Source organism: Primulina tabacum, chromosome 15 (assembly GCF_025594145.1).
Source record: "Primulina tabacum isolate GXHZ01 chromosome 15, ASM2559414v2, whole genome shotgun sequence".
NCBI lineage: Eukaryota > Viridiplantae > Streptophyta > Magnoliopsida > Lamiales > Gesneriaceae > Primulina > Primulina tabacum.
Window position 1 is genome coordinate 33,418,200 of NC_134564.1, and position 24,322 is coordinate 33,442,521.

General features: G+C 32.0%; 5 protein-coding genes and 1 pseudogene across 5 annotated transcripts; 1 reads left to right on the forward strand and 5 right to left on the reverse strand.

Annotated features, from left to right (window-relative positions):
• Window positions 1–89: 89 nt before the first annotated feature.
• On the reverse strand, window positions 90–4,168 carry LOC142526106 (stem-specific protein TSJT1-like; annotated as a pseudogene).
• LOC142526650 (putative GPI-anchored protein At5g19250) lies at window positions 120–1,545 on the reverse strand. The gene is made up of 2 exons (XM_075631172.1): window positions 1,398–1,545; window positions 120–809 (listed from the first exon to the last, which is right to left on the reverse strand). Exons 1-2 carry the CDS (start codon window positions 1,465–1,467, stop codon window positions 301–303), a joined length of 579 nt encoding a protein of 192 aa, XP_075487287.1. The 5' UTR covers window positions 1,468–1,545; the 3' UTR covers window positions 120–300.
• Window positions 4,169–9,006: 4,838 nt separating the features above from the next.
• LOC142528004 (putative aquaporin NIP7-1) lies at window positions 9,007–10,990 on the reverse strand. Its single transcript, XM_075633034.1, has 5 exons — window positions 10,350–10,990; window positions 10,037–10,261; window positions 9,747–9,941; window positions 9,396–9,457; window positions 9,007–9,320 (listed from the first exon to the last, which is right to left on the reverse strand). The coding sequence occupies exons 1-5, from the start codon at window positions 10,563–10,565 to the stop codon at window positions 9,107–9,109; spliced, it is 912 nt and encodes a 303-aa protein (XP_075489149.1). The 5' UTR covers window positions 10,566–10,990; the 3' UTR covers window positions 9,007–9,106.
• Window positions 10,991–11,015: 25 nt separating this feature from the next.
• LOC142528003 (putative aspartic proteinase GIP2) lies at window positions 11,016–12,549 on the reverse strand. Its single transcript, XM_075633033.1, has one exon. The coding sequence runs from the start codon at window positions 12,500–12,502 to the stop codon at window positions 11,171–11,173; it is 1,332 nt and encodes a 443-aa protein (XP_075489148.1). The 5' UTR covers window positions 12,503–12,549; the 3' UTR covers window positions 11,016–11,170.
• A 3,031-nt stretch (window positions 12,550–15,580) lies between these two features.
• On the reverse strand, window positions 15,581–17,254 carry LOC142527722 (putative aspartic proteinase GIP2). The gene has a single exon (XM_075632625.1). It carries the CDS (start codon window positions 17,168–17,170, stop codon window positions 15,872–15,874), a length of 1,299 nt encoding a protein of 432 aa, XP_075488740.1. The 5' UTR covers window positions 17,171–17,254; the 3' UTR covers window positions 15,581–15,871.
• A 4,843-nt stretch (window positions 17,255–22,097) lies between these two features.
• LOC142527194 (transcription factor MUTE-like) lies at window positions 22,098–23,769 on the forward strand. Its single transcript, XM_075631929.1, has 3 exons — window positions 22,098–22,248; window positions 22,827–23,204; window positions 23,559–23,769. Exons 1-3 carry the CDS (start codon window positions 22,153–22,155, stop codon window positions 23,664–23,666), a joined length of 582 nt encoding a protein of 193 aa, XP_075488044.1. The 5' UTR covers window positions 22,098–22,152; the 3' UTR covers window positions 23,667–23,769.
• The last annotated feature ends 553 nt before the right edge of the window (window positions 23,770–24,322 follow it).

Here is a 24,322-nt window from a genome sequence, read left to right on the forward strand (position 1 = left end):
TGCTATAGACGAGATTACAAAAGTGTCATTAATGGAAGAAACTTGCCAGAAAAGGAAGATATTTTTATACGACAAGAAGAGCCGAAGAGTGGAGAGACCAACATATTGCAAAATGTGCGCAACACATCAATGCATGGTTAGCTTTATAACAAGCTTTCGCCAATATTTCATATCCTGTCAAGACTTTAAACTGCAGAATCGGTTTCTTAAGACACAAAAGAACTTTTGACTTTATTTAACTAGATACATGGCCAAAAGGAAAATAAACTAGATTTGTCAACCTCAAATGATCGACTCCACTCAGTGTAACACAAAAAATGCTGCAAATAAAGCCACAAAATAGCTGATAGAAGCAAGGCTGGACGCTCCACTGTTGTTCGAATTAGTTCCCACAGAGTAACTCCCATCAGGTGTGCTTGTAGTCAAAATGACAACTATCCAGTTACCTTCAGAACCGATGCCGATGCCAGTGAACGTGGAATCATTTAAATAGCGTGTGTATTGCGATTTCGTGAAATTTGATATGACAAGACTTGGATCGAGGTTGGGAACACAAGCAGGCAGAATCTGTCCATCTCTTGTAGTGGTGACATTTAACCGGCATTTTGTAAGAAGGTTTGGAAAGTCAGTGTACTGAGGTTCGGTGCCTGGTACCGTGTTCGGACCTGTGGTGTTGGTGCAAGGTTGGTTCTTGAATTGATCTGCAACTTCACTGCCCAGGCATTCAGCTCGTTCATTCTTGGTTAATATCGTCAAGTTTAAGGATGTTCTGTACTGGTTGATCGCTCGAAAAAGATTGTCGTCATCATCTGCGGAAGGAATAATAAAGATCGAGTTATCACCTAAAAATCTATATTAAAAGTCAAAGACGAAGATTTTTCATCGATCTGATTTCGATATCAGATTCGTAGCCCCCATTTAGACATACTTCGGCAAGATCTTTAAACCAAAAGGCAACAGAGATGAAACAGTTAACTCTACAATTTCTTGATCTTTCCTCTGTCCATTTGGTTCAAAATGCGTTACTGTAATAAATTCTACTTAACAATATTTGTACCTAAAATGCCATACTAGCTCAACCGCTAAAAACGCGAGCCCTTACGAGAAACAAAACTAGCCAGGAGAAACTGACGAAACCAGACAACATAAGAGAACATGTTCGACAAAATCAAAAACTAATCTGCTAACAAAAACAGACCTTCAATCCCAAAAATGAAACCACAAAGTTGTCGATAAAAGTTGATAACAAGACACCCATTTGGCCTAAAATCATAACATTATGAAAGCAACAAGCAGAACACTACAACCCAAATCCAAGAATTAAAGTCAAAGCAAAACAAATTGTGTCTTGGATATTCAAGAAGATGGGTAAGCTGGAAAAGCAGTAGAGCATTTACCATCGCTTCTTGCGAGAAGAATGGAGTGGAGGAACAGAGAGAGGAGGAACCACCATCGGAGAAACGCCATTTCTGAGTGAAATGCCTTTGCCTTTGCCTTTGCCTAATATAAGGAAAACTACTGGTGACGCGGCGTTAGAAGACGTAGCAAAGTTTCCAGTAATCAATACGTCATGTCTTATATTTACTTTACCATATTATTTATTTATCAATTATTTATTTAATTTATATTGATTAAATTATTGAATTTAAATTATAATACTACTCTTAATAAACAATATTACTAACATTTTATTAATTATTTAAAAAATATAATATCAATTTTATTTATCTATATATTATTTTCTTATATTTAAATTCTAATGGTGCCTTGGTGATTATGGCATCCGTAGCAATAAACTTCTGTAAGATGTTTACGTTGTGTTCAAATCACTGACAAATTAAAAGTTAAAAATTCATTTTTTAAAAGAATTTATCTCTGTTATCATCCTAAAAGAGTATGTCTCTTATGATACGGTCTCACGAATCTTTATCTGTGAGACGGGTCAACTCTATCAATATTCACAATAAAAAGTAATACTCTTAGCATAAAAAATAATATTTTTTATGGATGACCCAAATAAGAGATCCGTCTCACAAAATACGACCCATAAAACCGTCTCACGCAAGTTTTTGAATATCCTAAATCTGTTCAACAACTTTCTAATACTCACACTTTCAAATTCTCTTATTTTTATTTTAAATATCGTTTAACTTTATTTATAATTTCATTTACCATATTTTTTAATTAACATTTTTAATATTTCAATAAAAATCATGTGATTAATCACATTTTGATAAAGAATTGCAAAATTGGAAGTGTAGGTAGTCGTTGCATAATCATTTTCAAATGAAAACTTTATGTTTTAGAGAACATGTCTCTGCTCTGTTTGACTGGCATTGCCTCATAATTAATACACTTAGTTTTAATAATTCAAAACCTAATTTAATGTTAATTATTATTATTAGAACAGTAAAGGGGGTAGTAATTGAGGATCTAAAATTCTAAATTTGGGAAAAAAAAGTCTCGTTAGTCAGTATGGACGAGGACTGGTCACTGGCCAACGCAACAGTCTACAGAAATCTTTTTCTTCTTCAATAAATCTCCATTCGTTATCGTGGAAAAAGAAGAACCATAATGGATCAATTTTCATTTGCGTGAGGCAGATGAATAATGCTACTATTTACGTTAAACATTAATATTTTTTTATGAATGATTTAAATAAAATATTCGTCTCACAAAATTTTTTGTGTTCTACGTTCTTACGTTTTGTTATATGTTTAGTTAATTAATTAATTATGCATTACTATATTCAAAATTTAAGAATTTTTCATATTTATGTGAAACACATTCAGAAATGTATTCCGGCAAAAACGGCAGAACATGAAATGTAATAGATGAAGCACCCGTTGATAAGCAAAGATCGAACTAAATGGGGACTACACAAAAATTAACTAAAACGGTTTAACAAAATCCACACAACAGAATTGAAAACAATGTCCCAGAACATCCTTTACCATGAATTTTACACCCCCCCACCCCCATATTTCTTCATCTTTCGCCGGAACTACGATGATCTTATGTTTTGGGTTCTCATAACATTGAAGTTCACCGACCGCCGTAGGAAAGAAACATCCTGATCAACCAAGAAACGTCGTATTCGTTTATGGCTGAATAGGAAATAGTTTAGTACATATTTTTAGTTGCACTGAGTTGCTATTTTAATCACACCATTCAGAAATGTTTACTGAATGACCATTTCCAAATAAAACAAATGATCTTGCCTAATTTTTATTCTGAGGTAACAAATATGCCATATATTGAGATCTCGCCTTGTGGAAAAGAAGCAAGTGACTTTCCACAAGCATCGTTGAGCAAATCGGAATCATCCGCAGTGATTCCCCAGTTGAGAGGAATCTTGGTCTATTATTCCTACCACCATACCACCAACTTATATATATTCTCGAGATCATTTAATTAAATAAGAGTTTTTGAAACGATGTGATTGGAATGTTTTGATTGCTCACAGTAGCCACGAATAAAGTTGAAGTACTGGATTTGTCAAAAACTTTGAAGGTAAAGTTCTCGTAAATGTGACAGACAACAAGGTTTGGAGGATAAGGCGCTCCATCACCAGATGCCTGGTAGGTACGCCTCAATCATTAACAGCTAGCGCCTCATTTTCTGATTTTGCAAGACCATACTCTTGCTTCAGACTTCCTAAGTTGTCTAGTGATCCTTCAAACAAGTAAAAAATTTCATCGTCGACGGCGAACAACCTGCTATAGTTCAAATGGATTAACTTCAAGTGTCTTATATGATCAAAACATGTAGCACCACCAAAAAAAAAAAAGAAGCAACAACAGGCATATGTGTATTGCTCACTAATATAGACAAGAATGGATATATTAATTTGTTTTCATCGCATGCAGCAATAATCCAGACTTAATACAAATCATGACCTCGTTCATGCTGAGTTTTTCATCATGTTTCAATGTATGTCTCATTCCGAAGGATATATTTTTTCACCATACAATAAATAATTCAATCTATTAAATGAAAGGCACTTGCAATAGCTTGCCTTGTTCTTTGCCTTTGGTTTGCTCAAGTTCATATAATATAATTAAAACAGCACAACCACCATAAATTAGTAATTCAGACAACACTAATTTACCGGTAATAGGAGTGCGCACCTTTCTTGTCCAAGTAGATTATTCCTAAACAAGTGCATTACGCTACATTAATCATAAAATATTACATATAAGGGCTATGGGCGACGTTTCATTCAAATTATAAATCAAATTAAGCGAGTTTTTCAGAAATGTGCTACTTATCATTAAAAATAAAAACGAAACCTTTTTTTTTTAAAGCACGTAAAATTATATTCAAGAAAGTCTAGCGAAGTCAGTCAAGAAATCATGTTATTTTAGGGGTTGAAGTCATACTAATTCACCAAATAAATAATAATAATATGGGATAAAGTGGGGATTAGATTCTTGTTCATGGGGCCCACTATGAATTTAATATTAGTTTTTACGGGCTTGTTCTGTGCATAAATTAAATTCAAATGTTTAATATTAAAATAATATGTTGGTGGTGAGATGGTCTCACGAATATTTATCTGTGAGACGGATCAATCCTACAGATATTCACAATAAAAAGTAATAATATTAGCATAAAAAGTAATGTTTTTTCATGAATGACCTAAATAAAATATTCATATCACAAAATACGACCCGTGAGACGGTCTCACATAAGTTTTTTCATATTAAAAATATAAAATGGAGCTTCAATCAATTTCTAATTGTCCTTCCCAAATCCCAACTATCTTCTCCCAAGTATTACTCTAATAAAAGACTCTAATAAAAGAATACTATTGAAAAGTGAAGATTCAACGTCTAACCATCGATGTTTGTTAAATAAAACTTTAATAGAAAATTTGAAAGTAGTTAAATCAATTGGTCTATCTATTTCTATTATTACCTATATAAAAGAGCCAATCTTTTTAGAATTGTGATTTGTCTTTTAAGCCCTTCATTAATTTATTATAGATTTTAATTAATTATTAATATTAATCTATTACCTATATAAAAGAGTCGATCTTTTTAGAATTGTGATTTGTCTTTTAAGCTCTTCTTTAATTTATAGATTTTAATTAATTATTAATATTAATTTGTATCTATAACCAAAACATTTGTCTTCTAAGTCCTCATTAGAATTGTGATTTGTCTTTTAAGCCCTTCATTAATTTATAGATTTTAATTAATTATTAATATTAATCTATACCTATAACCAAAACATTTGTCTTTTAAGTCCTTATCAATACAAATCCAAGAATTCAATAAAGATATATATATATATATGTGAATTTCTAATTGTTGTAATAATAAAAATGAAATATCAAAATTTTTAATTTATTTCACCTAATATATAATTAATTAGTAGCCTAATTACTCCACATAATATATAATTAGTAGTCTAACAAATGCTAATGAATTATCACTACAATATATATTGATTATAGTAATTTATATCACTTCAAGAATAAAATGTAATTCCTATATTAAATTTCTCAAATAATATATCTTTATACTACCTTTAAATATTTTACCCTTTTAATTTTTTATCTACATGTGATTTTATGATTTTAATGCAATTTTGTAATTATATTTTAGTGTAGTTTCTAATTAAGTAATAAATTATAATATCACAAGAAGATATAAGAAAAAATAATTATATATGCAATAATACTATAAGATGATAAGTATATAATAATATATTAATATGAAATTTAATACTAATATATTTTATGATTTTTTAATTAAGAATTGAAAGTAAAGAGTTTAATAAATTATCTAGTAGAATTTATATCAATAATTATGAATGTTAATATATTAATAATATCATAAAATATGAATCTTAATTATTAATATTAATCTATTACCTATATAAAAGAGCCAATCTTTTTAGAATTGTGATTTGTCTTTTAAGCCCTTCATTAATTTATAGATTTTAATTAATTATTAATATTAATCTGTACCTATAACCAAAACATTTGTCTTTTAAGTCCTCATTAGAATTGTGATTTGTCTTTTAAGCTCTTCATTAATTTATAGATTTTAATTAATTATTAATATTAATCTATACCTATAACCAAAACATTTGTCTTTTAAGTCCTTATCAATACAAATCCAAGAATTCAATAAAGATATATATATGTGAATTTCTAATTGTTGTAATAATAAAAATGAAATATCAAAATTTTTAATTTATTCCACCTAATATATAATTAATTAGTAGCTTAATTACTCCACATAATATATAATTAGTAGTCTAAAAAATGCTAATGAATTATCACTACAATATATATTGATTGTAGTAATTTATATCACTTTAAGAATAAAATGTAACTCCTATATTAAATTTCTCAAATAATCTATCTTTATACTACCTTTAAATATTTTACCATTTTAATTTTTTATCTACATGTGATTTTATGATTTTAATGCAATTTTGTAATTATATTTTAGTGTAGTTTCTAATTAAGTAATAAATTATAATATCACAAGAAGACATAAGAAAAAATAATTATATATGCAATAATACTATAAGATGATAAGTATATAATAATATATTAATATGAAATTTAATATTAATATATTTTATGATTTTTTAACTAAGAATTGAAAGTAAAGAGTTTAATAAATTATTTAGTAGAATTTATATCAATAATTATGAATGTTAATATATTAATAATATCATAAAATATGAATCTCATAGAAAAATTCAGAGAGTTAGCTATAATAAGAAATTTAAAGATTTTAGTAGAATTTTTTTAAAAAAAAATTATATATCAGACAAATTTATAAATTAAATAAACAAAATTTGGCAGTATTGAAAACATCTACTAAGAATATTTAAGATTTAGGCGTAAGGGTCTAAAGTTAAACCCGACCATGGTTTTCAAAAACAGTGAAACCAAAATCAGAACTAAAATCTTTTCTTGGCTTCAGTTCTAAAATCAACTATCATAATATATAAATTTAAGGCAAAATTTTAAAACAATTAGTTTCATCGTCTCACATATTTTATGACCATTTTATTTGATATTTGAAAATGGATAATAGAAGCAATTTTTTAAAAAAAATTATATCTTAGAAAAATTTATAAATTCAATACATAAAATTTGGTATTATGTGATCTTTTGATTTATAATTTTTAATTTATATATATATATATATATATACTATTTATGAAATTTTAAGAAAAAAATCAACAACAAAATAAGTGACAGAAATATTGCATATAATTTGTCTATGATACAACTGCAAAACTTAAAAAACAAATGATTTCAAATGTTCAATACTACGACTTATTTGATATTAAAAAATGGATCATAGAAAACATATAATTTGAAATGTCCAATGGACATACATATACAATTACTAAGCACATAAAAATAAGTAGAGCTGGAAGTATTACATGTTAACGTTACTCATCTCCTTCCGATCGTTGGAATGACAACTTATATAAGAAGAGCTGGAAGTATGTAAGAAAAACATCAACGCGATACATAATCATCAAGCTTTCAACAGTGTGATTATCTTCAAGCCTGCATACTTAAAGAGTTTGAGCGCAATCAAAGATCATATATGTATCGCTCATCAAGCACGCACTCAACAGAAAGTTATCTGATCATTCAATGATCAAATTCGTGCTACTAAAACAAATTGTTTACTTACATCAATAATCTTTTGAGTTATTTGATTAATAGTGGTGTCTGGTGAACTGAAAGTTCTAAAAATCCATAAGTGTAAAGTGATCACTAAGAGCTCCAAAACAGGCAGTATGATAAGTACTGATTGGAGTGGGTTGTTGCAAAAAATTTTGTAAAACTAAAGTCTTTTAGTAGAATCCTTTATACAGAGGAAGAAGGGGTGACGTATGAGTATTTTTCTCCGAACATCCATAAAATTCTCATGTCTTTATTTTTCACAAGTCTTTATATTTCGAACTATATCTTGTTGTTTAGATTGTCAATCGGCTGAAAATTTCATTAGAAATATTGAACTGTCTTTCGCACTTTTCACGTGGTTCATGAGAAAAATTTTCAACCGTCTAAAAATGATTGAAAATAAATTTTAAAAGCAAATATTTTTTAAAGAATTTATTCACCTCGTAATTGAATGCTTAATGAAAAATATAAATTATGTACTTTTTAAAAATTTATTCATTAATTAATGTATATGAAAATTAATTTATCTATGATATATAATTCTAAAAGCAAAAGGTAAAAAAGTTTTGTAAGAGGTTAAATAATATTTAAATTGAATATTAGAGGTTATATTTCATTATCAATATTATTATTTCATTAGTTTTGATAATATTTTGATGAGTAAGTCACAAATATTTTAAATTAATAATTATTTGTCATTATTGTGCTTCACTTATATAAATTATGATTTATGCATTTATAAAATCCATAATTGAGTTGATTTTTAGGTTATTATACCTTATACGTAGTGCTTAGATATATATTTTTTTCAAAATTTGTTTCAGTTCAATTCGTTCTATATATTATGCTCATTATAATTTATTATATAACATAAAATCAACATTTTGAATTTTAATTTGAGATACTAAGGAAATGATAAAACCACATAAAAAGAAACAAATTTCATCATGTTCCAAAAGAGAAACCATAACATTCAAGATAATGAAAAATAGATGATTTCAATAAAATGATGAGGAAACTTAGACAAAACAGCCACACAGAGATATCCAAAAACTAAAAATTAAACAAGAAAAAATTTGATAACACTTTTTCATATTATGAATATTCAATAGAAAATGGTTCTTTCGATTTCACTCAATATAACTGTTTTATGTCCACTTACTCATTACAATGTTTATTCATCACGTGCAACGCACGTGTTACTTGCTAGTATTACTAAAAAGTGAACAAGAAAATTTTCATCATTCTGATGCCATTATAGAAAGGAAAGGAGGAATATAGTGATTCATCAAACAAATGAAATTAATTTAACTCTATAAAATTATGTTAAAAAGTAGAAAAATTCAGTAAAAATTGATAATTAATGGAGTATCCAACTCAAAACATCAGATAAACTTGTCTAGATGCATGTTACCAACTTCATTGTTACATGTTCTAATGTAATGATTCTCTACTGCCTTGAAGTGGTGTTGTACAAATTTCAGATTCGCAAGACCAGCCTTGGAGCCGTAGAATCCGGTAAACGAGAACTCCGACGATGGCTCCTATAGTTGGGGCTAAAAGATACACCCACAAGTGATCAAATCTCCATGAAATAAGTGCAGGTCCTAATGATCTTGCTGGATTCATTGAGCCTCCAGAAACAGGCCTGGGATTCGAAGATTTTGATATATGAAAACATATGAAATAACTTACTTTAAATGTGTTTTTATTCAGTTTTTACCCTGAAATAAGCACTCCAAGACCAATGGTTACTCCAGCAACAAATCCAGACAACTCCCCCAGCTGCAAAAATTCGTGTTGTGTTATGTTCAGTGCCTATAACAGGGTCTTCAGGATAAGGGACAGAGCATAAATTAAATTTTAAAATCTTTCAGTCGAAAAAATCTCATTTTTGGATTTTAAGGAGTGAAACAACTATCTTTACTTTCTCTTGTTTTCATTTGGATTCGGCATGTTGCACAAAAATCATAAAAACCGTGAGCTAACAGAATATTGAGCCCTGCGGTTTCTACACATTATGTCATTTTTGTCGGATGGAACTGCTGCGCGATTATAGCATTGTCTTACATACCGATTTAGGGTCATTAAACAAGGATGTAGTTAAGAACAGGACGATGAAAGTGGCGAAAAATTCGACCCAGAATGCTGCAGCGCATCCATGTAGTGGTCTTGTCATCATAATCTCAGCTTCAATCCCATAGACTAAAGGTACTATATATGCTGCCAAAACCGAGCCTCCCACTTGTGCAAGAACATACAGCAGAGCCTTAAAAATTGCAATTGTAATTAAAACAAGGGTAAGTCTAGTCTCCTTGCATAGATAAGTTTCATTAGAATTTCAATCTGGTGTAAAAATTTTACCTCTGACAATGGAAATGGACCAACGGTTGCGAAAGCAATGGTTACAGCAGGGTTTAAATGAGCACCAGAAATGGAACCTATAGAGAAAACTAAGACTATTACTGTTAGAGCTGCTGTTACTGCATATTCCATTAGCCCTGCTTTAATTCCCATGAAAGCCATGTTTCCAATGATCCCACCAATGCAAAACATCAGAAGAAATGTTCCCAAGGCCTCTGCCATGACCTGCAGAATGTTGGTTTCTGTTATAAACACAACGAAATGTTTTGGCCCAACCTTTGATAAGTCAATTCTTGATTCGCCAGGTTGTTACCTTTCGGAGAAGTGTTGGGTTGATTTCACAAAGGTGCTTGAACAAAATATTGTTCGTTAGAATGTTTCCGTTGCCAGGAGGAGCGATGCATCCAATCTCATGATCATTTGTAGGCTGAAATCTTGTGGAGGTACTCGGTGAAACATCAGGAGAAAATGAATCTTGAAATGGAGTGGCTTTCATTCTTCCAGTTTCTCTTTTCTTGGTTAAGGGCATCAAGTCGTACGGGGGATGTTTGAATTGTATTTGAAGGAAAGCCAATACAAACGAAATTCCAGATTAGGATTCGTAGATTTTACTTTTGAATTCACATATTTATGTTTTAAATTGCAGGAAATAAAAATGTGAGACGCTGGGAAATGAGGGAGGTTGGTTTCTTCAAGTGTTCAAACACGCAATACTTGCGTTGTTTCCTGAAGAAGCATGAAAAGTTGAGTCATACTTCTTGCATGTACTATAAAACACACACAGTTTGACCATTTCTGTTCAACTGTTTCCTAATTATTTTGTACCTAGAGAATTAGATCTGCAACGATAATGTTCACCAATTCTATAATAAACATTTGGAGAATCCAAGATTTGTGTTGTAAGAAGATTTACAAAGTTATCCCATCTCTTCTTTACATTAACATTCCAAAACCTCAAAACGCTTTCTTAAAATAATATTCGTCTTTCGAACCATGGGACACTGTCGAGCATCCGACAGTGCCGTAAGAAATGTAACAGACTTGCATTCGTAATATACCCGTTTGTTTCCATAGCCAAAAAAACACAGTACACTGGGAATATTTCAAACAGCAACTGTAAATCAAAACGATTCCTCAAGCTTTTGCTGTAAAATTGAAGTTGGCACAAGTAGTTTGACGCCCCAGCAACGTAGAACTGAACCCGAGTCTCGAGCTCTCAACATCAAACTCCAAAAAGTTGTCCTCAAGTTGATGCCCTCCAATAACTATCGAAGTCCTAGGATTCTTGCCGCCATCAACAAACGCCAAGCACAAAACTTCACTGTTATGCACAGACAGCATCGAATTCGCACCAAACATAGTCCATGTAACATTGTTTAGTAGGCCAAACTCAATCTGAGGCGCCCCTGGGCCGACCCTCGTGCTCCCGAGGCTCGACGACTTGTAGCAAGTCTCGAAAGGCGCGACGGGTTTTACTCTAGGGACTTTGGAGATTGACTTAACGAACGCCTTCGTAATTGCGTTGTAGATCGATGTGTGCAGAACGGTATAAGGCACCACGGTGCTAATCTTAGTGCCGCCGTTGCCTTTGGCATCGAATGTTAGCAATTTCGGACTTAATGGCACAATTTGATTATTTATTTTTACGTGTTCGACACCTATGAAGTACTCCGTCGACGGCCAAGATTTATCGGGGAATGTATCGAGGACAGGATATGCAGTGCTGACAGGATTTACAAGTAGTGGGGTGTACGAGAGTCCCTCCGAAATTATGATTCCAGGGGGTGGAAGCATACTATACGGCCCTTCTCCTAAAAAAACAACTCCTTTGGAAGAACTAAAGCAAATTGCGAACTTTTTACTGATTCCTAACGCACTTGACAGTAATGAAGGTAATGAAGTGTTAGTCCTACCAAATCCGACCATCCCTTGAACTCGTTTAGCAAGTTTCTCGCCAAGAAAGAGAGAACCGCAGGAGAACAAGAAGTTGGGAACCCGAATAATTCGGCCCCGATTTGACCCATCGGTGGATTCCAGGGCGATCACATCAGTTGCCAGCTCTCCTACCTGGGCCGAAGTTTCTACGGTATTGTAAACCACATTGGAACAAGTGTTGTTGTTGCAACCTGGTCTCGGCCCATCCCAGCAGTTGTCGCAGGTTTTGGACCCGGAGAGTGAACACTGTGGGGAATGACAGAGAGCGGGCGAATAAGAAGAGCTGTTATACTCAGCCCGATCACAGGCCGCCCATAAGATTTTTCCGCCGATGTCTATAGTTAATTTGACGGGCCTTAGAGGAGTTCTTTGCCCGATGGCGGTGAAGTATTGGCCCGTAGATGGGTCTTTGGTGACCGTAAGGAGAATGGCACGGACAGGGGAAGCTTTTCCGATGTTTCGGGCCGTGCCTGTGTAGAACAAAAGGAGGATGCCCAAAAACAGTAAAGATAATGAGATTGAAGAAGACATTGTTTTGCCAAAGGGTAGACGAGAGAGTACGATGAACTACACTCAAGATTGGATATATATAGAAAATATCAAGTTTCAAAGATTACTATTTTTATTTTTCATATGAATTTGTATTTTCGCGTAATGTATAACGTCTATTACTGCTGTTATTTTGTCAAACAAACTGAACCGATACGGTTGGATTTTTTTTCATTCGCAACCTTGATAGATGAAAAAAATATAATAAAGTCATCTCCAATCTTACACCAAAATAGTGTAAAACACCATTTTAGCACAAAAAATTACCATCCAATGAGGCTGCGCTATTTTACCCCTTCCTCTGCACCAAATTTGCCGTAGAGGAAGGCACCTGCGCCAAAATTTCTTTTTGTTTTTTTATTATAATTTTGAATTTTTTTTATTATAAGTATTTATATTAAAAAATATAAAAATTATTTAAATAATAGTACAATAGATATTTTATTATTATAATAATTAGATATTTAATGATAAAAATTAAATAATAATAATTATTGATTTTTTAAACATTAATTTATTTATGTTAATTATTTATAATTAAGGAATAATTTGATTTAATGATTTATAAATAATATAATTAAATATAAATGCAAAAATTTAATATAACAATACAATTCTTAACTAAATTGAAACACATCATTTAAATACAAATACAACTTGAAACACATAATTCAAATACAATAAATTGATATATGTAATATAAACATTATTCATAATTAAAAATATATTAAATAAAATATAATAATTAATATAAACTATCAAATAACAAAATGATAAATATAATGAATCAATATTGTAAAAATATATGATCTGTTTTAAATAATAAATATAATATTTTATTTAAGAAAATATAAAATAAAGATATGTAAAATAGGTAAGTATCACAATTTTTTGCATTTTACTTTTTGAAATGGGTTCAACTACATAAATTCAAGAAAAGAGGTCAAATAATCGACAAGTAAAATATAAAAATTTAACATATGAATTGACACAAGATAAAATAATAAATATATTGGACAAACATTACTATTTTATGCATACAAAATTTTTTAAAAATTAATTAATGAGCCATGTAGCTTTATTGTTTTGACTCTACATAATTTGATTAAATCCCAATGAACACAATCATCATATTTAATCATATTTTCAATAGGTCAATGTCTAATTTTTTAAAAATGTCTAATGTAAATATTATTTAGGTGCATGCCTCAACAACATGAGACCAATATTTTTTTTGGGCCCCTGTGAAGACTGGGTCTTGAGGCGATGGCCTCTCTCACCTCACAGGAGGTACGGCTCTGTCTACGCTGTATGGGATAAAACATATACGTATAACATATAATATCACAAGTGCACTGGATTTTAAAGATCAGGCGATGCCCATGTGGGTTTGAGACACGGCTACGTAGGTATGATAATATAATAACAATGATGATGATAACGAAAGCATAGATGGGTGTATTTTAATAAAGTAACGCAAATCAAGATTTCGAAAGTTAGATAATATTTTTAATTGCATTCCATCGTCCGACCAAAAGGCAAATACTTTGATCTGAATTCTGAAGTATGGGTTTTTATTTTATTTTCAAACGCTTGCTAAGCATACATTTCTTGCCAATTTTTTATGAATAGCTCACGGAATGCCTGCAAATTGGCCTTTGGTAGGAAAATGGCTGCCAAGTAATGGAGGAGTGGGTTTCTTGGAATTTTGGGACCGCTGGATTATCAACGAGGGCATGAATAGAATCGTGTCATCAATACATTTAAAATCTTATCATAATATCCATTTCCCATGATATTTTCTGTATAATACTGATATATAGTATGACAAAATGCTGATAAAAGAGATAAAGTATAATAAAACCAAAAAAAAAAATTATAATAACAGGGCAAAAATGAAATCTAATGTAATTACGATAGACATAAAATATCAAAACATGTATATTTACACACTACAGAAAATGTATGAAGTATAATATATAGGGAAAAGATTATTTTAGTCATCAACTTGTATATTAATACATTTTTTGTTCCTAAACATTTCAACGTGATATTTATGGTCCTTAAATTTTAAAAAATGTGACATATTTAGTCCATATCGTTATTTTTAACCATAAAGTTAACGACAAAGACTAAACAAATCACATTTTTTAAAACTTAGGGACTAGAAATGTTACATTGAAATATTAGAAGCTAAAAACAATATTAATAAGAATAATAGAATTGACGAAAGTTTGTTCGAGCAAAGTGTAACACAATTTTTGAACATCAAATGGTTAGTATGTAAAAAATATGAGATCACGAGTTTGGCATATTCTATAACAGAAGATGGATGCATGGTAACAATCTATATAAAACTTAGGAAGCAACAGACAAATTAATGGCGTGGGAATCATATTTATGTGTGGCAAAAATTTGGTCTCTCGTATGTACAATTTGGAATCAAGTAATATATTTTTTTTTAAAAAAAACGTGATATTCTGAAACTCAAAATTCGGATATAAAATATATTTTGCTACAAAATATTATTATATAAAATTTCAAGTGCTAATTCATATCAAACACATTTACAGTTCATAGTGTCAAGTTATCAATATTTAGTGTCATGTCCGTAATCTAGGAAAAATAGAAATTAAAAATGCAAAATAAAGAAAGATAATATGTTAAAATTTAAATTTGATATTTAAGACCAAAATCAAAATGAGACCAATCTACCATCCTAAAATTACAATTTTTTTTCAAATTTAATATTTTATAGTTTACTAAAGTAAGGAAATATATACTTAGATAATGCAGATTTATAGGTATATACTACTTACTATAACATGAATTATATTGCGTAAATTTAATTTAAAAAATTAAATATGACAAAAAACAGGATATTGGAAAACACACTGTATTATATAGTCCAATATATTGATGGGTATTTTAAGAGGGAAATATCACACCAAAGAGACTAAAAATAATCAATCTAGGTGATATTTTCTCAATTAAATCTGACGTTATAGATTTAAGCCATTACCATAATATTTTAAGGAAAATAAACAGCAGTTAATTCAATAAAGACCAAAACAATTGATTTTATTGGTCAAACATGGTGACCGGCAGGCACTTGGTTTATAGTGGCCTTATATGGTTACATTACAAGTGATTATTTCATCCTGCCCCTGCAGCCTGCAGAGGTACATTCAAGAGACGGAATTTTTTCTGGCCCAATTTTTTTTTTAATTGTTTTTTTTCGTGGAATCTCAACCGTTCATATGCCCACACTCAGGATCGAACGACCCCATTACAAGATGAAAAATACAAGTCAATAAATATCTACAAAATACATGCTTTACACCAACTAAATTAAGAAACCATCGTATTCCTGGAAGATGCATCAAAGTCAGAGCACTTCTTCTCCCCCATCCCCAATGGTGAAGAAAATCCAAGCATAGAATTCCCCAAATTAAACTCTAACATGTAATCTTCCAATTGATAACCCCCTACGACAATTGGATCCATTGGATTCAGTCCTCCATTCAAAAATCCCAGACACATGACCCCATCACTAACTCTAACCATTGAATTCCTCCCAAGAATCCTCCACTTCACCAACTCACTCTGCAAAACAAGATCAACTGTTGGAAAATTTGGCAAAGTCCTTTTGTTTGAAACCCCTTCGTTTGGACTGAAGCAAACTTCAAATGGTGCCACAGGTGCAACCAAGCTCAAGTTCATGGAAGTAGCAGCCTTGATGTAAGCAGCAACAAATGTGCTGTAAATCTTGTTCTCCATTGTGGTGTAAGGGATGGCTGTGCTTATTTTTGTCCTTCCAACAGACCCTTTTGGATTCATAGACAATTTCTTGCCAGAAATCTTGATGGAGTTCACGTTTATGTAGTACCCTTGTTGTATGTTGCTTTTCTTGGAAATTAGGGGAGTGTACATCATTGGAATTGTGGGCTCGTTCTCAAGTTCAGGAGGCATCCCACCCAAGAAAACTGCACCATTTGATGGGGACAAACACAATGCAAATTTCCTGTGGAAGAAGCCAAAAGTAGTAGAAAACTGTGATGGGAGAGAAATTATTGAATTTCCAAGCCCTAGCATACCTTTGGCACCACTCGCTAAGCCTTCAAGCAACAAGTTTGGCGCACTTGAAAACAAGAAGCGTTGGATATACGCAAATGAACCTGGATCCACCGCATCTGAGAATTTCACACCAACTATGTCCTCTTTCATCTCCCCAGATGTTGAAATTCTTGAAACAGAGTTTTCTACCTGTAAAGTACAAGTCTTGGAAGCATTATACCCCAGCCCACAACTCCTAGAACCACCACTAATTTCAACCATTGAACACTGCAGAGAACAAATTTTAACAGACCCGGGAGATGAGAATTGGGAGGTAAACTCAGAATCAACCCAAAGAAATGGGCCTCCAAGATCCACCACAAGCTTGACAGGGGCTAGATTTTCACCTATCAAAAGTTCTGTAACGTATTGAAGAGTAGAGATATCTTTGGTAAGTGGAAGAACTGCAGCTTTTGGCAGCGTGGGATATTTTTGAGAAATTGCGCCATGTATGTGAGAAATCAATGGCAAAAGTAGTAGAAATTTAAGAAAACTAGCCATGGAAGAAGAAAAGGAAAGTGTGAAACAGATCATTAACGAGAATGTGGCGGAGGGCCGCAGTGGACGCCTGTTGTTAAGGTGGTGCGAAGTCTTTTTCTGGACTTATGGGTCTTTTTTTAATGTTATTAAATAAATTATTAAATTTAATTTTAATGCATAACTAAGTTTATGGATAAGATTAGCACGAAAAAATGGATTGGTTTCTCATTTGTGATGACTAGGATTCTTAAAAAACTTGAATGTTTATCACGTTTTTGAAAGCTGACTTGTCGGTTTTGTTTGCTTATGGGATTTTATGTGTTTTGTCGCCTGGACAGTTTTTAATGAAATTATTTTCATCAGATAAGGTAAAAAATAGCATAAATACATATATGAGGATAATTCACACAAACTGATTCTACTGTTGGTCAATTATTCTACAATCATCTACCACAGTAATCGCACTAGGAATACAACGAAATACTAAAATCTTGATCTTCTTAATGATAGCTCTCACATCCGGTTTTTCACTCTCAAACATCGTCCTTTTCTTTACATTTCGAATATGATAAATCGTAACTGCTAGTGCCATAATCCATCTTGTTAAGCATCGTGGTAGACTCTTTTGACGACTTTTAGTATAGTGGCTGATGACTAATTTAAATAAAATTAAAAGATAATTTAATAAATTCATTTTCATTAATAAATATTTTTTGCGCTTTAGTACGTGTACATACTCGGTATAAACAAAGAGAAATTAGTTTAATGTTCTATATTTGATTTTGAAATTGAAATAACTCCCCATATTTTATTATAAGTTTTAATGTTGTAATGCCTCTTTTCCAGGGTTAGAAAAAGAAATAAAAAATGTTTATAATTTTGGAAAAAATGGTTTTGAGCCGCATTAATTAATATTCGAATAATTAATCGAATGGTTTCCATCCGATAAAATCTAAAATTAAAATCTCCATTTCCAGAGACGATTTTAAAACCTCAATACAACACTGTAATTTCCAGATTCCCGAAAACCATTGACAAGCGATATAGGGTGAAGTTATCTGCCCCATTTCTCAATTTCAGATAGAAGATAATTAAAACCTCAATACAACACCGGGGCAGCGATGATCGCTGGAAAAGTGTATGCAACATAGCCCAAGAATGGCTGGGTCTGCTTCTTTCTGGAAACCCATAAAAACCCGTCAATGGCCATCCAATCATGCCTGAAATATCTACTACATCTATGAAATTTTTGAAGTAATCTAGTACCTTTGGCATGTGCTTGGTCTTCCAGAACAAAGCTAAGCCACCCCCATTATTCTGTCCTGGAACAAAAAAAAAAAGGCCTTCAAAATTACCATCTTCCTTTCTAAGTTTTCACCCTTACTACGTGTAGTTTTGACTTTCATGAGAAAAACAAAAGTGGGCTTTCGTTTAGACTTGTAGCCCAAAATTTCCTGAACTGTCCCGTCTGGGGAAGCTTCTTCAGCACATGTCTGTTACATCACTCTTCATCGAAACATAGCCATAATCGTGAGCGAATTTCGGTGGCTGGGTAACCGCCAAGTCCATCCTCCGGTCAACCTGGTCACCGGAAGAACCACAAGGGCGATCACCGAAGGGATCAGTGTGAAGCCACCTTTCGCTAAAAAGATTCTGAGGACGTCTTGAAAGGGCACGTAGCCAAACACCAAAGAATTTCTCCACTGATTTTTCTGGATGATCAAAAAACTGCGATCTCAAAATTTATCCGAGTGGCCTATGATCCCACAGAGAAAGCAAAAGTTTGGGAGTTTAAAGTTTGCCCAGCTCCACTCCTCTCATGGTTTCATTCGTCGTTTGATCGACGATGTATATCCAAAGAGACCCGATCACGCATATAGTCTCGACACATCCCATTAAAATTTTGAGGATCTGCTTCAACCAAGTTTCCAACCTCCCGAGCCACGCAAATAGTCTCGCTACATTTTTTGGATGTTCATATGATTTAAATAATTTATAAGATGTTTATATTTGATTTAGTTTTGCATCTAAGAATGTTGGACATCAAACTAGTCCTATGTTAGTGGAGTTAGTGTCTTTCTTGTAAATCTCTACGAATGATTTATTCGATTGAACCATCTTTTTCAATCTCCTGAATCAAATTCATGATCAGAAACTGAATTTTTCACGTAGATCACACTAGAAAACTAAACAAAATTGTGTTGAGAATTGATCGCCGAAATTTTTGACATTCTGGCGGCTGTGCGGCGGCGTCAATGTGGCAATGCTTCAGTGCTTGTGGAGGAACGAGTTCGGCTGTGTGAGAGGAGAGAGGGAGAGGATATTTGGCTGCTGAATCTACGAAGAACCAGTTTGAATATACATTACACTTCCTAATTAGTTTCATGATCTTAAGTTGGGAGACTGATCTCATGATACTCATTGTATATTCAAGAGCTTTATCTATGCAGTTTGTATGAATATACATATAGTATCATAATCAAATAAAATCGTAAAATATTATTAAAATAAAATTTGTTTTTGCTTTATTGATATATAGCTTGGAAAACTGAAGTTGAATATAATATTTCTTTAGGTGAAGCAAAGGATGACAGCTTGATACAGGGGTGTTGGCAACCATGCTCGTCAAATTTCTTAATGTGCTAGGATACTCGATACCCTTTATGACATTGATTACTTTATCTTAATTTAATTACTCAATTAGTGGTGTTCCTTTAAGAGGTTATAATTTATTTTTTACGCCTAAACCTTTTAAAAACATATCAAACACGCTTATGACAGAAGATAAAACAAAACACGCTTAACCTAAATCGGAACAATTTCATCACCAAGTAAAGCTTTAGCAAGTTCTTCAGTTGATGCAATTAATGGAGTCCTTCTGAACCTTAGAATTGGCTCCATTTATATCCTCCACACATCTAAATATTTTATTTCCGTAGAAAAATATATAAAGACCACTACAACTGCTACTTTAATTACATTACACTACGTACCTCAAAATAACAACATATATATATATATATATATATATATATATATATATATATATATATATATATATATATATCTCTAAAACATACAAAAACTCCTACCATTTACTTGAGCTTTAATTTAAAGCAAAATTATTTTTTGCATAAATAGTTAAAATTCTCGATGCTACACAACACCATCTTCGACACACATTTGTCAACCCACGATATCGATATCCATTTATCAGCTCACCAATGTATACGATAGATTGACAACATAGGAAAACTTATATATACACGCGTACATGTAGTGATCCTAAGTTGGCATAACACAAAGATAGACTAATGAATGCGCATGCACATTGAGTGGTTCATAAAATGGGTTGACTATATAGTGTTGAAGTATCAAGCGAGGCGTGCATGAGGTGACAGGTAAAGAGCATCAAGTATGTATGTGTGTGTGTGTGTGTGTGTGTGTGTAGACACACACACACACACACTCTATATAATATACTGTCTTTGTATATACATGAAAATAAAAACTTACCCTTTCTAGTATTCTTAATTAATTAATTATAACTTATGGTATATCACACGTCAAACTTATGACTCTTCCAACTACAAAAACGTGAGATACGATACAATAGAATACATGAATGAAGTCACACTTAAATACGGATCAATGAGCCACGAGCCATCAACTAACTCAACAATTTAATTAATAGAGATTTTTTTTTATTCTCATTGCAAGAGTTTTAATGTACTCTTATACGGTTCCAAATATCACGTACAAAAGTGTTTTTGTTAAAAATATATATATATATATATACATATATATATATATATATATATATATATGTATATATATATATATTGAGAAGAAACTCTTATCCATTAGGTTAGCCCTTCAGCAATAACATGGTCATCAGAGGACGGAGATATAAGGTCGCTTTGATCCGACCCGTCGAACATTTCATCAATCGTTGCAGGGAAAATTGCAATTTCAATATTGTAAATTTGTGATTTTACGATGTTGGTATCTATTTGGTTCAATTACATTTTTGATATATATCTTTGTTTTTGTTTTTTTTTTTTCGATTTTTGTTATTTTTCCTACATGATGTCTCACATTTATCACTCACAATGAAAAAGAACTAAAGTTGTCAAAAACTGAAATATACAGAACTAAGACAATCAAACTTTGGCATCATAAATGATCAAAATTATAAAAAGACAAATATACATGATGAAATTTTATGCATGACGAAATGATCAAACTCCTTTATAAAGACTTTTAAAATTTGTGTGTAAATTCATGGGGAAATTGTAGTTTGATTTAGCAGTACACGTATCAACGTGCATTTGTTCCACATCAATGATCATATCGAAAAAATGACTAAAAACAACAACAGAAAACAAAGATAACATACTGGAACTGAAAATTGATAATATAGATGACCAAAATCACAAAGATACAAACATTTATAACTGAAAAATACAATTTTCATATACATTCATTGACAAATCTTTCACGCTACAACCTAGAAAATACATCAACTCGTGAGCCCATCATGAATATTTTCCGATATGTTATCCTCCATTAAGTCGTGATATGCTATCTAGACAGTTTATATCGCTCCTTTTTTCAAATAAGAAAAATTCTTCAATTTGTTATCTAATAATCTATAAGAAAAAAACTCGAAAAACATATATATTCATGAATTTACATCAAGTGTGAAAATTCATCCAACCGTGGTCACATGGACGGAAAGTGAGAGAGAGGAGTGTAAAAGAGTAAAAACTGAATAATTAACCTCACGAGACTGCAGCATTTTGCATTGAATGAGAGCCCTAGTAAATAGTAACAACTTTAGGGATATCCCTCCCCTACACGTACTTATAATACACATCAATATAATAATATATTTATATCTCTGTGTGTGTGTGTGCGTGCATTCACCAACTTAACTGCACTTGCATGCTGGATTTATTACACATACAGATTACTATAAAAGCTAGCGGCTTTCGTGTGGATACAGAACCAACAACAAAATTTCTTGGTGGATCATGGCTCACATTGCTGTTGAGAGAAACAGAAGGAGGCAAATGAATGAACATCTCAAAGTTTTACGTTCCATGACTCCATGTTTCTACATCAAAAGGGTAAATCATCATTCCTAGATGCTCGGCATATATATGTGCAACGACTCCAGACCTCGTTTCGAAAACGTATTTGTTTTTTTTTTCCTGTATATGTACGAAGAAGGCATAGCAAAGTTTCTAGCTATTACCAAATATATGTGTACATGGATCCGAGTTCGTTTTTCTGTGGCTTCATTTAAAGTTATGCACTAAAAAGTTAAGACTAAGTAACTCTTTCTCCGTACGTTTAACAAATTAATCTTTCATGATTTTATTTCAAATGTGTTTTTTCCCCAAAAAAGATGACCCGTGAATCAAATTTTCTATTATTTTAAGAAAATTGAATCAAAATCATTAAAAACCCTTATTGTGGAGAAGTGTTTTTGTGATATACTGATTTTATAAACATGGTAATTGACTGGACTCAGCGGCCGCCGCGGAGGGAGGAGATGTATTGCTGAAAAACTTTGTATTGCTCTTAAATTCTTATCTTGAAAAACTTTGTATTGCTGAATTTCTGATTCTCCAGTACTACTACTTCTAATTTGCTAGCTCCGTTACCGCGACTAATTTTTTCGTTTCGTGAGTGAATTGAAAAGGGCGATCAAGCATCAATCATAAGTGGGGTGATAGAATTCATCAAAGAATTGCACCAAGTTGTACAATCCTTGGAAGCTAAAAAGAAAAGAAAAAGCCTTAGCCCTAGTCCTGGACTTAGTCCAAAACCATTTCAGTCGAGTCCTCGTGAACCAGATGGTGACACTCATTTTAAAGAACTCGGGGCTACCTGCAACTCTCCCATTGTCGATGTCGAGGCCAAGATTTCCGGGTCGAACGTGCTCCTTCGGACCATATCCAGGCGTATCCCTGGTCAAGTTGTGAGGATCATCCATGTTTTGGAGAATCTTTCTTTCGATATCCTTCACTTGAACATCAGTAGCATGGAAGATACTGTCCTATACTCATTTGTCATCAAGGTATAAATTAATATTGCTTTAGGTTAATATGTATCAATAAAATCCAACCAATCTCAAGATTCTTGAATTTAGATAATAAACCGAATTATAAATTAATGCTCGACATTATTGAAGCAAGTTCCTGCATGATTGCAGTGACTTCATATTTCTTAAAAATGATCAAAGACAGGCTAATGACTTAATGGCATATTAAAGAAATCATTAAATTCCGGATTAAATCAATGATAAAAATCTATATCCTCTCATGTTTTCAATTTCTTGGAAATACATCTGCTTGCATGTCAAGAAATTAGCCGCAAACATAATTAGATAACCCCTTTTTAATTAATTTGTTTTTCTCTTTGTAATGGACAGATTGGATTGGAATGCCAAGTGAGTGTGGAGGAACTAGCCCTCGAAGTTCAGAAAAGTTTTTTCCCAGAAGCTACAGCTAATTGTATCAAGCAAGATACACACGTTTAGGCCAAATGTCCAATATATTTAAGCTTTGAATTTTATATCATATATTTATAGCATGATCATCGTAAAACGTAGTAGTAATTATCGGTTATTTACAATTAAGGTTAACCTTTAATTTTTCAAAATTTTCTACTTATCAGCTAATGTTTCTTAATTTTCTATTAAAATTTTAAAAAAAAATTACACTGCATGTTTTTGTTAGCTTGTAAAACAAAAATGGTGAACCCAAGCATATCCCAGTTTATAATGAGTAGGTTAATTTTGTACGCTAATAATATCATAAGTAGGTCTCTTGTGAGACAGTCTCACGAATCTTTATCTGTGAGACGAGTCAACCATAACGATATTCACAATAAAAAGTAATATTTTTAGTATAAAAAGTAATACTTTTTCATAGATGACCCAAATAAGAGATCTGTCTCACAAAATACGACATGTGAGACCGTCTCACACAAGTTTTTGCCTAATATTATAGCTCTACCTCATTATTTGGTATCAAATTAAAAAAATTGAGCTTTTAAATCTCGTATTTCATTTTTTAGCTTTATATATTTTCGTTAAAAAATCATGTTTTAATTTTTTTTCTAAACGTTTTATTTTAATTTTCTATTTAAAAGGAATGCTGCGTCCGATATGACCGGATAGTTGTAAAACCCAGT